Raw genomic sequence first — 15,265 nt, 5'->3', positions numbered from 1 at the left:
CTTCTTTCCGTTACATTAAAATCATATCCTACGCAAGATACCCTGTCAGGTCACAAACCAGAAATGAGTTACTTCTATAACCTCGAAATGAGCTCGACACTTGCTCAACTTTGCTAACCGTAATAGCCAAACCATGCATCTGCATATTTCAAGTCGGACGCTGCTGATGCGGTGCGGTCGTGGTCACACATATCAACGCCGCTTTCGACGAGCTGTTTAACCGCAACGACAGCAAACCAATCTTTCCCTTTGTCGACGCAAACTGCGACGACAGATGCATTGCCAGCAACAGAGGGTGTAAGTACACGGGGAAACAGAGGAGAAGCAAGATAGACGACAGCTCTTTCTACAGATTCTGGATTCCACCAGGACCCGACCGACCCCATCGCGGCTGACCATAACACAGGTCGTTCATTCATCTTTGGAAACAACGGGAATTCCCTCGGCACCGCCTTTTCCAACCACAAGCCTTGTCTTCCCGACAACGAAGCTCAATATCACATCATTGAGCACGTACTCTTCGCTGCCAACAATACTTCCGCCAACATCAGAGAGCTCGGGCCAAGTAAACAAGATCAACATTCTTACCGTTCCCATCGCCACATACCCCCCACCTGGCCAAATTGCTCCTCGCTCAGATTATCCCCGACCGCCAGTCGGCGTGAGGGCAAGATCAGGCCCATTGCAAACCAACAAGTTCTACGAGAACCTTCTTCTCGACGATCAGCGGCAGTCGATCTGGCCACAGCCGTACAGCCTTACGTGGGCTAAAGGAGGAGACGCGGATCGAGGAGGGCTGGCCAATAGCTGGGGGCTGAGCGTATCTAACATCGATCGCCAGGGCCTTCTGTATGGGGACCCGATTCAGTCAGGGGAACCACCGAAGTTCTTTACCGCGCCTCTTTACGTGGAATCCATCATATTGTCCGCATCTGAATTAGACACAAACACGGTTCTGACGACAGATTCTCACGATCAGTTCTCCTTAGATATCAATTTGACTCCAAAGCCAGATGGGCAACCTGTGATAAGGTTCCCAGTTGTCCAGGGAATGGGGTTCGTGAGCGCTTTGTATACGAATGCCACGCCGTTGCTTCAAAGCAGTGTATTTTTCACCGATCTCATTGAGATTGGCGACGTTGATAGTGGTAAGACGCATAAATGGCGTATTCAACTCAAGGACGGTACCAGCTGGCTTCTATATATAACACCCGACGGTTCCTTTGGACGACCGTCCATGGTGCTCAAGGATAGCAATACCATCATTGGCCCGGGATCATTTACAGGCCTTATCCAAGTCGCAAAAAACACCGCAGGCAGCTGTGGAGAAAGGGTGTATGATGGCTCCGCTGGTACGTACGCGACATCACTTGCAGTGTCAGCATCTGTCGATGGCGCCACTGGAAACTACTCTTTTATATGGAGACGGGCGGGATCCTCTGACCAACAACTGCTCATGTTTGCTTTGCCGCATCACATAGACACGATGTCGCCGGACACTCTCAACCAATCAACATGTGTGACATTGTGGACCACGACGAAGGGCGAGGCGAGGGGTCTCCAAGCGGACATGTGGTTATTGCAAGAGCAGAATTTACCGACAGACATAGATTTTGATCCGTGGAAACCAGGTTCTGGCGCGGTGAAGAAGGCGGTGGATGAGGCGACAGCTCAGATTGATGATGCTGCTGCAACCGAGCTGGCCTTGGACATTGACAAGCTTACAAATCTAGACAGCGCGTATTACGGAGGAAAGGTATGATTCATGTGCTTTATTCTTCCGTTCCTTTCAGCTCAGCGGAGATAAGACTGACATTTTCTCAGGCTCTTTCAAAATTTGCGCTTATAATATACGCGGTGAATAAATTCGGCAAATCATCATCACTGGCATTGGAAGGCCTCAGAAAGCTTGAGGCTGCATTTGATCGCTGGATCAGCAACAAACAAGTTTGGCCATTTGCATATGACTCTCTCTGGGGAGGTATTGTGTCCACAGCAAGCTATGAGGATCGTGACATAGGCGCCGACTTTGGCAACACGCTGTACAATGACCATCACTTTCATTATGGATATTTTGTACACACTGCGGCAGTGATTGCGGCCCTAGATCCAGATTGGCTCAAACGAGGATCGAACAAGGTGTGGGTTGACACCTTGATACGCGACTACGCAAATCCTGATGCTGGTGATCCCTACTTTCCACCAAGTAGATCTTTTGACTTTTTCAATGGACACTCGTGGGCCACAGGACTCTTTCCTTCAGGCGATGGCAAAAACGAAGAGTCGTCATCCGAAGATGCCTTTTCCATTTATGCTATGAAGTTATGGGGTAAAGTCACAGGTGACTCAGCAATGGAGGCTAGAGGCAACCTGCAGCTCGCCATTCTGCGGAGAAGCTTGAATCATTACTTCTACTTCGACGCAAACAACACGGCTCAACCGCCACGTTTCACTCCCCAGATTACGAGTGGGATCCTCTTCGAGAATAAGATAGACCACACCACATTTTTTGGCCAGAATTCGGAGTACGTTGAAGGAATTCACATGTTGCCTATCTCTCCGGTAACACCATACATGCGACCGGATTCATTCGTATCCCGAGAGTGGTCAGCATACTTCCAATCTCCTTACCCTTTGTCCTCTGTTCCAGATGCGGAAACTACTGTGCTCCTTCCAGCTGTGGGCTACGCCGGCGGCTATAACTGCTCGAGTCGGATCAATCTGCGGAGACTAATCAACTGTGTGGACCCAGCATGGAAAGGTATTTTGATGGCAAACTTGGCACAGCTGGACCCCAAGCAGAGTTGGCAATTCTTTGCGGATAAGCTTGGGGCAGGGTGGGATTGGATGTGGGTAGCTGGCAGCGGGAGCAGAACTTGGTATCTAGCGTATGCCGCTGCTTTGGGAGGCACCAGATGATCTCTCTTTCTCTATTTATTGTTTATATAGTTTATTTTATTTTTTTTGAAACATAGTGACACTATTAAGCATGATGATTGATGAACGAGGAATGATGGAGTTTTGTCTGATATTTTAGACTTTTGCACCGATGTTGAGTCGGTAATACCGATGAATATCCAGCAAACACCAGATAGTATTCAGTACACGGAATAGCGTCACTCAAGAATCGTGTCTAGAATGCTTTGTTCACACCGTCCCAATCCGGATTTTCCAGCTTCGATCTGAGCAACACGCCTGGCCAGGATGCGGGTGGTGCTTTCTCACGCTGGCGCAGGGCTTGTTCGACCACTACATCGCCGAGGATCTTCTCGATGTTCAATCTCGGAAAGGAACGCTCTATAGCCTGAACATAGGCGCCGCTGAATTCCTCCAGTGAAGCTGGTCGTTTAAAGTCCGCCAGGACGGCTACGCGCACCAGGCGAGCGAGGTCTGAGATGCGCTCCGCGATTCCAGGGGAGGTGTGCAGAGCGATGGCGACCCAAACATCGTGTGCTTCATCGTCCCGTACGCCATGTGACCTGAGAAACGCACTTGCGGCATCGGCGCCTTCGACCTCGAAGCGCTGCGAGCCGTCGTGCGCGGCCGCGGTGCCCACGTCGTGAAAAACACACGCCGTAAAGAGAAGCGGCTGGTGCTTCTCGCTGGCGTATTTGCTCGGTTGTTTGGTGGCTAGCTGCGCTGCGAGGCAATAGACGCGGAGGCTGTGGGTCAGCACCGCAGGATGAAGATGCTGGGACGCATAGGCGTAAGCGGACCGGCTAATGGCGTCTTCAGGGACGAACTTGTCGTAGACGGGGGGTTGCGTGGTATCCTCGCAAGACGTCTCCACTGCGGACGAGTGAGAGGCAGGTTGGGGCAGACACATTTCGGCGGTTCCAAACATCAGGCTTTTTTTTCCAGTGGACGACTTTTCTTTTGCCTCGGGCCTGAGAGACCTGGCGAACAGTAGGATGTGGTGGAATCCACCGTCTTGCGCGATCCTCGGGCAGCGGATCAGCGAGTGTTGGAAGATGTTGGACATGTCACGTCTCGGGTGCGCCCTATTGTTCATCCCAAAGAGAGTAGCCGCCTTGGACCAACTAAACCAACTGTGTGCGTAGAGCACCTTTCAGGATTTTGTGTGGCCATGAGAAAGAATCTCGGAATACGAATTGTGAATTGTCAGCGGCCTCAGTTCATGAGCTCGTTCTAGAGTTGATCGTCGCATCAAGTGCTGAAAGAGGACATGTATTCCATTTCGAGTACATAGGGCTAGGGTGCCGTTTTCGCAGTTTCTACTTTGCATATCGTCACTTAGCCTGCAAGCAGCGCAACATTTGGCCTTCGACACGGCTACCAGAATGTATGCATCGGAGATAAAAAGGCGGACAACCCACATTTCGTTCCTGTTTAATTGCGGGCGAGCGACGTGTTTGGGCACTTCCAGAGAGGAAAGCATCAGACATGTTCTGATCGACCGCTCCGTTGTGGCTGAGTCTTTCGATGATCCCGACGTATCCAGACCTAGGCCAACTACTCAACCCCAAGCAAGATCGCGTGGGCAAAGTAAAGGATCGAGACTCGTCGTGGTGCAAACAAGAATTTAGCATGTATAAAATCGAGCCTGGCCGCATGGCCGTAGATTAATCTGGCCAATGCGGACGCGCGCACCTAATTGGCATTGCCTATACTAGTTCTCGACGTCGATCTGCAGGATCTTCTCTGCGGCAAAACCGGATTTGCCAGATGGTGGCAAAGTTTCGAGATGCGATCTGGTAGATGGATAGCGCAGGGCCGATCCAAAGGAGATGCGCTCCAAGGGAATCTTGCGCTTGAACGTATCAAGATGCCTAACGATGGATACCAGATGCATCTCGCCTTTTTGGACTACTTGCTTCATCGTTTGATTCCCGAGCCTACGCACTGCCGTTCTGTCGCACTCCATGCTCTTTGCACAAAGGGATGGGTTGCGCAAATTCAAGGAAACGATCAACGCTGGCAATGGGCCTTTGCTTGAAGCAACTGACTTTGATTGTGACGGCCCATCTTCCTGGACACGCTTGGGGCTTTCCTGAACGTCACATGCAGAGATTGGCAGAAACGCTCACGCGATGGGTGTCGCACAGAGCGATAAGTTCGGGGAACGAAGGGCAAAATCGGCGTTCTGCACCTCCCGTAGAATAAGGTTAAGGCGGCCAAAGTTGGATCCATTGGCGCCTTTGTGAAACCATGTGCTTGTATGGAGAGCTGTGCCGCGCCAGCGTCATCTCAGCGCGTACTGTGCGTCCTATCGAGTCAATCGACTTCTGTCCATTGCGTCAAGCTGCGGGAGACGCTGCCAGTTCCAGCACGCCTCGAATGGGGGCATTCGGCCCTTCTGCCTTCTTCATGCGCGTCGAATCTTGCCTGGCTTCCGAACAAGCATAATCCAAGCGGGCATTCCAGCCTCCAGAGCCGCATTGTTTTTGCCCGCGCCGCGATCAACGTCCGGGCCTGACCATAAGCCAATGGAGCAGCAGATCGTGTGACATCACGTGAGGGATACGTCAGAAAACCCATCGACAGCAAGCTCAGCTCTGCTGCTCTGGCACGTCAACAAAGAGCCCAGCTGTCAGACACGCTTTCTCCCGCTCTTTCGACGACCTGCGTCTTGATATTTCCGCTCCAGTGCCTCTGTGACCTTTGCAGTATTTGTTTCACAAACGAAAGACAGGTTTCAGCCGGACGTCGGGAAAGGGCGGGCAAAAGTGTCGGTATCCACTGCCCTGCATGGCGGACACGCAGTGAAATCACCCCACTGTCAGCCATCGTCACAAATTCACTCACCGACCCTAAAAACCTCGTTCTTCGATGCTTTGCGTTCTCGCGGGGTGAATCGAGTCTAAATTCCCTGGGAGCGCCATGTGCTCGCTGGCGTAGACAATGGACAGCTCCGTTTCTTCATTGTTCCGCTCAGGCTCGAGCACCCGAGACTCATCACCTTCTTCCGAGTCGCGAAGCAAGATTCTTCCAGACCTTGAATCCCAGACCTCGGCTCTGGGTCATGTCGGACTCTTGAAATGGCAACGCAATGACCTGAGGAAGCAATTGGTACGGCAGAAGGAATTGACTGTCGCCGAGAAGCAGAACGCTGCCAAGGCGAGAAAATTGGCGCTCCGTCTAGCCGCTCAGATTGCGGTCAAGGAAGCCAGTATTCGAAGCCACGCCAAAGCACTACAAACCTCGCGCGGCAAGAGCTATGTAGCCGCAAGGAGGAGTGATGCTACCATCAAGGACCTGGAAGCAAAATTGCAAGACGACTTGATACGCGCAGACGCCCTCCTCCGGGCACTTGGCGGGTCCAATGCAGTCTCCAAGCACGATGGCCTTGGGTTTCACATCTCTCGTCCTCTGTCCCCGCCGCTGTCACCGTTCAGCAGCCCGGCCCTGCAGGGGAAGAGGAGCAGAAGCTCTAGCTCTCAAAAGCTTCCTTCAGAGATCCTTCAGCTTTGCCAGATCAGAGCAGAGGCGCTGTTACGTGAAAATAGCGAGCAAAGTGACAGCTTGCAACGTTTACAGCAAACGGAATCTTCTTTACGAAGAACCATTCTCGAAAAGACGGCCGAAATCACTAGGCTGCAGACCTCGAAGGATGAGATCGAGAAGCAGCTTGCCCAAGCAAGGAAAGAAATCGAAAGGTTGGAGAGCGAAGCTTTAAACAATGAACGTTCCATAGCCCAACTGTCGACAAAGAAGGAGACACTGGAGCAGACCGTCATTAAATTGACGGATGAAGTCAATCGCTTAAGGGAGCTCTCCGAACAGAGCGAGTTACAACTTGCTGGAGCCAAAAATCATATTGAACAGCTTTCAAAAGAACGAGAGAATACAGAGGCCAAACTGAGCACTCTGGAGAAAGAACTCAGACGCCTCGAAGAAGCTAAAACTGAGGCCTTGACGAAGGCTGACGACTTGCGTGATCAGATGTCGAAAAGAGAAGAAGAAGCCGCTGCCCAGGTCAATGATCTCTCACATCAAATTAAAGATTTAGAAGCCGAAACAATCAGTCTTCGAGATACTCTTCAGACACACGAACAAATAGAACTATCGTTGAGCAGTGAGCTCGAGGCACTTCGAAAGTTGGAAGCCGAGGCCAAGCATGAAGTGCGTCATTTACAATCAAAGCATGAAGAAGCCAAAGAAAATGCAAAGCAGCGCATCAAGGAGCTAGAGGATCACCTTCGCGATTGTCAAGCTGAGATCTCCTCGCTTCAGTTGAAAGTCCATGAGTCCGAACGGAACGCATCGGATTTGAAAGACTCGCTCATGCATCTAGAGTCAGAAAAAGAAGAGGCCCTTCAAAAGACGCAGCATTTAGAGGAAGAACATCAAGCAAGAAAACAAGAGAGTTTGCTCCGAATCGAAAATCTCGAGAAGGAGATACAGCAGCTTCGTGAGAGGCTTGCGAGCGTTACCTTAAGCGCTCAAGAACGGCAAGAAGCTGAGGCCAGTCTGCAGCAGAGGTTGTTAGAGACTGAAAGAGCGAAGACGGAGTTGGCTGCAGATGTGGAGCGCTTGCAAACGGAGCGCTCTGCAATGGAACAGTCTGCAGACAAGAGAATAGGGTCTTTAAAAGGTCAGAACGATATTCTGCAAAGTAAAATCACTCTACTTGAACAGGAGCAGCAGGAGAATTTGCACATACGTGAATCTTTACAAGAAAAACTAGAGGATCTTAAATCGAGAGAAGCAGCCGTAGCTGCGGAACTGAGGCTTACCAAAGGACGACTTGAGGAGAGCCAAGAAGCTGCAAAGTATCGAGTCACAGAACTGGAGGCTCGAGTTCATACTTTGCAAAATGAAATTTCTGAGCGGGAAAAGGGGAGTCAACAGTCTGCTGAACTGCAAGCTTCACTGCGTGCGCAATTAGAGAAGCTTAGGGAAAGTGAATCAGATCTCCTGAACGAGATGGAGCGCCATCGAGCGCAACATGCAGCCACTCTCAAAGCCGTTGAGGATGAGGCAGCCAGTTTGAAGCGTCATTCGGTTGCACTTTCGGGTGAGATCGCTTCCCTGCAGGCGATTAAGCAAAGACATGAAAAAGTGGTGGCAGAATTGCAGTCGAAAATATCAGGCCTAGAGACAGAGTCTGTCAACAACCAGAAGGCGCAGTACGAGGCCAATTCGAAACTTGAAGAAGCCAAACAATCTCTGCACGACACAAGAACAGCGCTGCTAAAGGAGCAACAACGAACAGAGGAGCTCTTGCTTCTGCACAGTGAGCTCACAAAAAAGGTGTCTACCCACGAGAAGCGTGCAACAGTGTCTAACAATCTCATCAAATCAATTCGGGAGCAGCTGGCGAATGCACAGAACAAGATTGATTCACTGGAGCAACACAAGAAAACAGTTGAACAGGATTTAGAGCAAGCCAATTCTCGCTTGCGTGATTCGTACGCAAGCGAAAATGAGCTCAGAGGACATGTCGCAAATCTTGAGCAGAGCATCACCGAATACGAAGAGTCAATCTCAGTGCTACGCATGAAACTCAAAGAAGCTCAAAACGCCGAGGTAGGCTCTGCAAAGGCGATTACCGATTTGCACTCTGAACTTCATGGATTGAACGAAAGGCTGTTGCAAACTCAGTCCGAGTTCAGTCAGTGCTCGATCAAGCTCAAAGAGTCTGAGAAACTCCGCTATGAAGTTGAGATGCGACTTGTTGATTCGAGGAAGTCCCAGTCGAATTCTGAAGCAAATCTAGAAGCCGAGCGTCAACGAAGCAAAATGCTCGACGAGCATCTAGGCAGAGAAAAGAGCCACGTTGATTCGATCAAACATATCTTATCAGAGGTTCGGCATGAATTCGAATCGGTTAAAAAAGAGAACTCGGCTTTGCAAACCGCGAAATCGTCTCTCGATGCCGAACTTGGAAAGCTTCGATTAGAAACAGAGTCCCTGCATGTTCGTTATGTTCAGGAGCAAGACACCTGCAAGCAGCTCCGTGAGCGACTTGAAGCAGCAGTGGCGGCTCAGAATGCTCTGAAAGATGAGCTGGAATGTGTGCGTAGCCTGAGCCGAAAGACAAATGGCGAGATGGAACAGTTGAGAGTATCTTTGACGGAAGCGCTGTCTTGCAAAGAGGTCCAGAGCTCGATCGCGCAAGCTGCTAACGAGCAAGTTACAGTATTGACTTCTAAGCTTGAGACGCTTGAAAGTAAACTGGGCGAGCTGGAAGCGCTTGAACGTAAGAACGTTGAAACCGCTGCGACAAATCAGGCGACCATGATGGAACTCAAAGAGCAGCTTTCGAGATCGCACCAGGTCAAGACGCAAATTGAATCAGAGCTTGGTCAGTCGGAACAAAGGGTTTCCTCTCTTGAAGCCAGTAAGTCTGAGCTTGAAAATCAACTTCGAGATAGCAATCACGAGGTACAAAACCTACGTGAAATCAATCATAATTTGGAGAAAGAAGTTGCCGAGGCCCAGAAGCAGATCAAAGCCTTAGAAAAGAAGCATCAAGACTTGGTCGACAGATACGAAATCGCAAAGTCGTCGAATTCAGAACTTGAAGTTGCAAAATGTAATCTCTCAGAGGAAATTACGCGGCAAAAAATTCTGGTTCAGCAGAGCCATGAAGAAAACGTCACACTCGGAGAGCGGTTGCGCGCATCAGAGGCATCAATTGGCAAGCTTCACGACGAAATCAAGCAACTGACTATACAGGGTCGCGACACTCAAAGCCAGCTCCGCAAGAGTCAGGCTATACGTGCAAGTCATGAAAATGCTCTTGGGTCCATTCGAGTTCGCTTGGGGGCGTCGAAGATGGCAAAGCGAAACGTTCAGATCAAGCTCAGTCAAGCTGAGAAAGAACTGTCGACGCTGAGGACGCAAAACGAACGCCTCGAGGCAACACTTTCTGCAGCACTATCCGAAGTTGCTGAAGGCCGCAGTTCAATGGCTGAGCAGAGGCAGAAGATACTTGACTTGCGGGAACGACATGAAATTGTCAGCCAAAGAATGGAGACCTCTGAAAGCAAAGTCCATGAACTGAAAGAAACCATCATGCGATACGAGCGAGACTCGACAGATTTCAAGCACGAAATTGGCCGTCTGAAATCGGTGGTTGACGAAGCGGAGACGGAAATTGCGGTTCTGAAAGGGAAAATTGGGTATCTTCACGAGCAGAGAGCAAGGGATGAAGAAGAGATGGCAAGATTAGAGGTCCAAATAGAGAAGCTGCAACAAGCAAAATCCACACTGAATAAGACGTTAAAGGAGAAAACGGCGCAGATCGACGAACAGCAAGTCATCATTGCTGATCTTGAACGACGGGCCGACTCGGACCGATTGGCAATCACACAGCTTGATTCTGAAAAATCAGGCCTGGCGAAAGAGGCACAGGACTTGAGGACTGAGCTCGATGGAAGGGATGCGGCTCTGCTTGAGCAAAAGCGCCAAGTTCAAAAGCTCGAGCAGGATCTTCGAGAAGTTAAGAAAGGCGCGCAGGATCTGAGGACAAGACTGCAGAATCAGGAAAACGAAAATGCCTTGCTTCGCGATCGCGAGACTCGGTATACTGAAGAGGTATCAGCTCTGCGGCGCCAGCTTGAGGAGATGCGGGCTGAGAAGGGTGATCTCGAAAGGCAGCTTCGACGAAACTCTCGTGGCGACGAGAATGACGCTAATCGTGCGGCGGACACGGGGAGGACGGAGGTTCGTGTGCATTCTCCATCTCCTTCTTCGAGCGCCAAAGAGTTGGAGCAAGCCTTGGTAGAGCCCGAGGAAGGCTATGGCTTGAGCTCGAGGGATCGCCGGATGTCGGCAAGCAGCCGCCTGCGGAGCAGCCGCAGCAGTCTTAAGCCATTCCGCATCCTCGGTGCGGAAGCGGCAGCGAGCCAGCCTGGACTGGACGAGGATGACACCAAGAAGCAGCTCTGGGACATGTACGCCTCGCAGCACAAGCTTGACTCTCTGCACGAGGAAGAGGAGGACAAAGGCAAAACGGGCAAGGAGGAGCAACCAACGGTCCGCGTACGTCGACGACTGACCAAAAAGCGCAAAGAGGAGCACTTGAAGCCAGCTGGGCACGAGCATGGCAAGTTCTACAATTTGATGCACTACGGATCGACCAGTCGACCGCAATTTGAGCGGCCAACGACGAGCTCGAGTCGGCCTCTGTCGAGTCTGAGCAGGCCGCTGACAAGCCTTGGAAACATTTCTGGACGACTTTAATGAGTGACGATCTGAATGTACGGTCTTGGGATTGCTGGGTTGTGAGTCTGTTCATTTGGGAGAGACAGGTGACGTCTCCAGGAGATGTTGGATAATGAAGGAGTCTTGGTGTGTGTGACTGTAGTGGCGTAAATCGGCGGCATCTGGTTGCTGCGGCGCATGAAGTCGATCCCTGTTCTCGAATGTCGTACGAATGTTTCGAATTCTCCTGTGTCTTTTCGCCCCGTCTTCCGTCACGCATGTGCAATGTCCTCCTCGTGCGACGGGTCTGGACGTGATGATCAGCGGCCGGATGCTTATCAAGCAGTCACAAAGCTGAGCGGAACGCTTCCGGCCGGGTTTCCCAGCATCCAGCCATCGCAACGCTTCCACGGATCTGAAGTTGACCTTGTCCGCGGGTTGGCAGTTGACCAACAGCACGCTGGCTCGATGCGCATGCCACAGGAGACGCGACGCAGACGGCCAAGAGATTTCGCTGCCACTGTCCAAGAAAAATGCACACGCGTCCCCTTCGGACTGTTGCGTGATGCGAGCGCCGTCCATGTGCGCTGTCGACGAATGATGTATCGAGCTGCCGATCGGCACTGAGAAAGTCCCAGAGCCGACCACTTTCCAGCGGTCATCTTTCTTTCCGATCCAAAAGGCAAAGGCGAGTGAGCGCCTCAGTACGAAGCGGATCCTCCGCTGCACGTGTCCGTCCTCCTCGGCACAGCTCCCACGGCCACCGTGTTCTCTTTGCTGACCAGCTCAGTTCTGTGCCGTGCTGCGCGCTGGGCAAAGGCGATGGAACTGCTGCTCTGCCCGTCCACCTTTCTCTCGTCCGCTGCACGCGCTCCAGGCATGCTTCTCGCCGGCTTTGGTGCGTAGGGCTCGAGGCTTTAGGCCCTACCAACATCACGCCCTTCTGTGACCGGTCGGCTGGACCCGTTCGTTCCCCATGCGTGCTGTCGATAAGGACGAGAGGGAGGGGAAATTTGCCCTCGCCAGAGGTCTCCGCATCCTCCATTTCCCGCCGCGTTCCTTGCAGATTACCCGGGCTGGGATATGCCTTCATCGATGCCCTCTGATATGGTGTGACGCCATGGGCACGACAGGTTCCTCGTGCTCCCCCGGCCTTCGAAGGCGCACCCCAGGTCTTACCTCTGTGCTCGCTGGCCGCATGGCATTTGTTGCGTTCAGTCGTCCGTCCGCTGGTCGATGCATGCTCCCCGTTGGCCGCGTACGTCTGCCCGAAAATGAGGAGCTACAGCTGCTCTGGCCCACCCTTGCCACCACTCTTTCATTACTTCACTAGGTGTCGCACGTCCCGTCCTACTCGTCCTGCTACCCGCATGATCCCGCCCTGTTTACGGGTGTGCGATCGGACGACGGGGGGGTTTGGATTGTACCATGGTCAACGCCGTTCGGACGAACAATCGTCAATGGACTCCGCCTTAATCGACCCCGATCCTCGTTGAAAACCGCAAGTATTAAAGGCCGCGCGTAGGTTTGGTCGCTAAGTCGATGGCTTGCCCTGTCCAAGAGTTTTTTTCCCACGAGACCAAAGATATAACCCTCAAACGACTCGGTTGCCCTCTCTAGCTACCTGCTCATCCCAAAACAAACTTCAACGTTACGAAAACGGGAAGAAGAGAAAAAAAAACAAAAGATGTTGCACTTCAGCCTCGTCGCCTTTACGGCTTCAGCCTTCCTTGCTGTTGCCTCACCCCTGGATAAACGACAGTACCCAATAACCTGCAGCCCCTCTGCCCCGTGCCTCACGTATACCGGAACCAAGGTCTTCTTCGCAGCGCAAACGGACGGCTCGTGTCCGTCGGTGACTGCGCCGCCAGCCGTTGACCTCCCCGCGGTGACGCCTACGGACCAGCCGGAGCTGTGCTTCTACCCGACCTTGAATTACTGCCAGATGGGCTCGTCCGCGGCCATGACGGCCATGAGCAGCCTTGCAACCGCGCTCTACAACGCCCAGTCGTCTGGCGCTGTGCTGTGCGGCGCGACCAAGACGGCGAACCTGGCTATCATCCCACCGGCGTCCCCAGGTACATTTCCCCCGCCCAAGATCCACATGTGCCGTGTGCGAAAGAGAGTAATGCTGACATGGACGTATCAGTGGAGGTGACTCCGGTCTCAGAAATCACCGTCGAAGCTCAGCCCGGCCGCTGATAGTCCCGACGATCCTTTACGCGTCGGGGGTCGCGCGGCTTTGCGTCGTACTAATGCATTGCTCTTCGCACCAAAACTCCACGTTACAAATCTTGTCTGGTCTCTGATGTACATATGCGCAGTCGCTCGCTGTATTTTGGTTCTTGATACCCCATTTGAAGGCCCCCCTCCCCTCCCTTTGGAGGATATTTTCTTTTTTTTTAATTTCTTTGCACGTTGAATTCTGTTCTCTTCTGTCTTGTCGTTCGTTGGGCAAACACATATCAGCTCAGTTGGAGAATCCAAGCGTGGAGGAGCAGCTTGAGAGCTCGCCGAATTTTTCTTCGGCGCCTCTACTCCTGTTTTTTTAGGCGGTATGAAATTACGATAGGAAGGACGATGAGTTCATGAGTCAAGCAGCAGCCAGGCAATGTGCACGCTTGTCTGGCTAGAAGAACGAAGGAAGGCGTAAATCCAATCACTAGTCGCGAATACTGAGTTTGCGATCTTTGCTGCTTCATCCAAAAGTACTCATTTGATACTTCAAGCGCCAAATGTTTCGTTACGCCTTTGGTCGGAAGACTACTTTCTTTTAATTCTAATTTTCGAGCACGCTTTCCCACACTTCCAGACATCTGACGTAGTCTTTCTGCATTTTTCTTCAAGCTTCTGCCCGGCGCCCCCCGTCTGCGCCATCGATTTTCTTGTGAAACGTGTGCCCTTGCTATATATCTCCATGCTCCGTAAGTCTACCAGGCAATTCTAGCGCCTGGGAAACATTTCTTTCGTGCTCTTGAAGCCTCGGCTGCGCTCCAGCACAAGCCAGAACGCTACGGTCTCGTCCTGCGGGATACTAAAAAAAAAGTCTCAAAACATTTGGCTACTGCAAGCCGTCTAATACGGACGAACGACGAAGCAGCCACTACACTGATTCACAGCCGGCTCTCGCGTCAAGCAAGAGACACCATCCGCATCGATGTGCTCAATCGTACAAGATGCCGTAGCTCCGAGCGCCCAAAAATAAAATAGAGAAAAAAAATTTCATTTGACGTTATCCAGAGTTACGCTCGAGATCAATTTGTTGAACAGTTACGCGTGTGTGACAGATCCGCGACCCCAACGACGGGTCCTTACAGGTTCTTCTCGATCGCCTCTCGCAAGGCCTGCGGCCTAGCGCCGCTGACGCCTTCCTGAATGTCCCCGTCCTTGAATATGGTGAACGTCGGCATGACTCTGACCCCGAGCTCCTGGGCGATGTCCTCGTTCTCGTCCACGTCGAACTGGTAAAAGCTGACTCCCTTCTCGGCGTATTCCTCGGCGAGCTTGTCCACCTCCGGCGCGATAGCTTTGCATTGCGCGCACCAGGCTGCTGTTTTTTTTCGATTTCTCAGACTTCAGCATCCTTCTCGTCATGCCGCCAAAAGACGTTGGGGAAAAAAAATTAGAAAGGGGCGAGGAAGAAAAGTCCACTGCTCGTACCTGTGCCTTCAATGACGGTGAGGCCGTCAGCGTTCATCGCGCGAACGTACGCCTGCTTGCTGTCCAGGAACTTCACCTTCTCTGACTTTGACCTCGCCGAAGATTCTTCCGACGCCATGGCTTGTCCGATCCGCACTGTTGAGAGCCTGACTTACAATTTATGCTCGAAGAAGGACTCGCTTTGAATTCTACAACCATGGATCGACGTTTGCGAAGATCAGAGAAACGGGTGATGGAGTGGGGGAGGGGGCTGATGATTAGAAAACATTCACGGTTTTGACGTCACTGCCCGCGGTTTTCTCCATTTCACCGGCGGACTGATGTGGTAGTGTTGCTTGCGCGCAGTGCCGAAGAGCAGAAATTTAAAAAAGGAAAAATGAAATGAATAGAATCAAAATGGGAAAAAAAGGGTAGGGCATACCGTGAACGATGTTTCGAATTTCATGCCATCTGAGGTCTGAATGAGGCAGTGATTATAGCGTACGAGTCATCA

General features: G+C 51.7%; 5 protein-coding genes across 5 annotated transcripts; 3 read left to right on the top strand and 2 right to left on the bottom strand.

Moving 5' to 3' along the window:
- Window positions 1-274: 274 nt before the first annotated feature.
- On the top strand, window positions 275-2,919 carry PV09_08252 (uncharacterized protein; the record flags this gene model as incomplete). Its single annotated transcript, XM_016362116.1, has 3 exons — window positions 275-297; window positions 370-1,756; window positions 1,825-2,919. The coding sequence occupies 3 exons, from the start codon at window positions 275-277 to the stop codon at window positions 2,917-2,919; spliced, it is 2,505 nt and encodes an 834-aa protein (XP_016210081.1).
- On the bottom strand, window positions 2,915-4,891 carry PV09_08251 (uncharacterized protein). The gene is made up of 2 exons (XM_016362115.1): window positions 4,338-4,891; window positions 2,915-4,235 (listed from the first exon to the last, which is right to left on the bottom strand). The coding sequence occupies exon 2, from the start codon at window positions 4,010-4,012 to the stop codon at window positions 3,134-3,136; it is 879 nt and encodes a 292-aa protein (XP_016210080.1). The 5' UTR covers window positions 4,013-4,235; window positions 4,338-4,891; the 3' UTR covers window positions 2,915-3,133.
- Window positions 4,892-5,862: 971 nt separating this feature from the next.
- Window positions 5,863-11,151, top strand: PV09_08250 (uncharacterized protein; the record flags this gene model as incomplete). Its single annotated transcript, XM_016362114.1, has 1 exon — window positions 5,863-11,151. The coding sequence occupies one exon, from the start codon at window positions 5,863-5,865 to the stop codon at window positions 11,149-11,151; it is 5,289 nt and encodes a 1,762-aa protein (XP_016210079.1).
- A 1,648-nt stretch (window positions 11,152-12,799) lies between these two features.
- PV09_08249 (uncharacterized protein) lies at window positions 12,800-13,314 on the top strand (the record flags this gene model as incomplete). The annotated part of the gene is made up of 2 exons (XM_016362113.1): window positions 12,800-13,190; window positions 13,262-13,314. The coding sequence occupies 2 exons, from the start codon at window positions 12,800-12,802 to the stop codon at window positions 13,312-13,314; spliced, it is 444 nt and encodes a 147-aa protein (XP_016210078.1).
- A 1,005-nt stretch (window positions 13,315-14,319) lies between these two features.
- PV09_08248 (uncharacterized protein) lies at window positions 14,320-15,074 on the bottom strand. Its single transcript, XM_016362112.1, has 2 exons — window positions 14,773-15,074; window positions 14,320-14,662 (listed from the first exon to the last, which is right to left on the bottom strand). The coding sequence occupies exons 1-2, from the start codon at window positions 14,888-14,890 to the stop codon at window positions 14,424-14,426; spliced, it is 357 nt and encodes a 118-aa protein (XP_016210077.1). The 5' UTR covers window positions 14,891-15,074; the 3' UTR covers window positions 14,320-14,423.
- Window positions 15,075-15,265: the final 191 nt, after the last annotated feature.

This window comes from Verruconis gallopava, assembly GCF_000836295.1.
Source record: "Verruconis gallopava strain CBS 43764 unplaced genomic scaffold supercont1.38, whole genome shotgun sequence".
NCBI lineage: Eukaryota > Fungi > Ascomycota > Dothideomycetes > Venturiales > Sympoventuriaceae > Verruconis > Verruconis gallopava.
The sequence above is the reverse complement of the archived record's forward strand: the minus strand, read 5'-3'. Positions and strand labels throughout refer to the sequence as shown.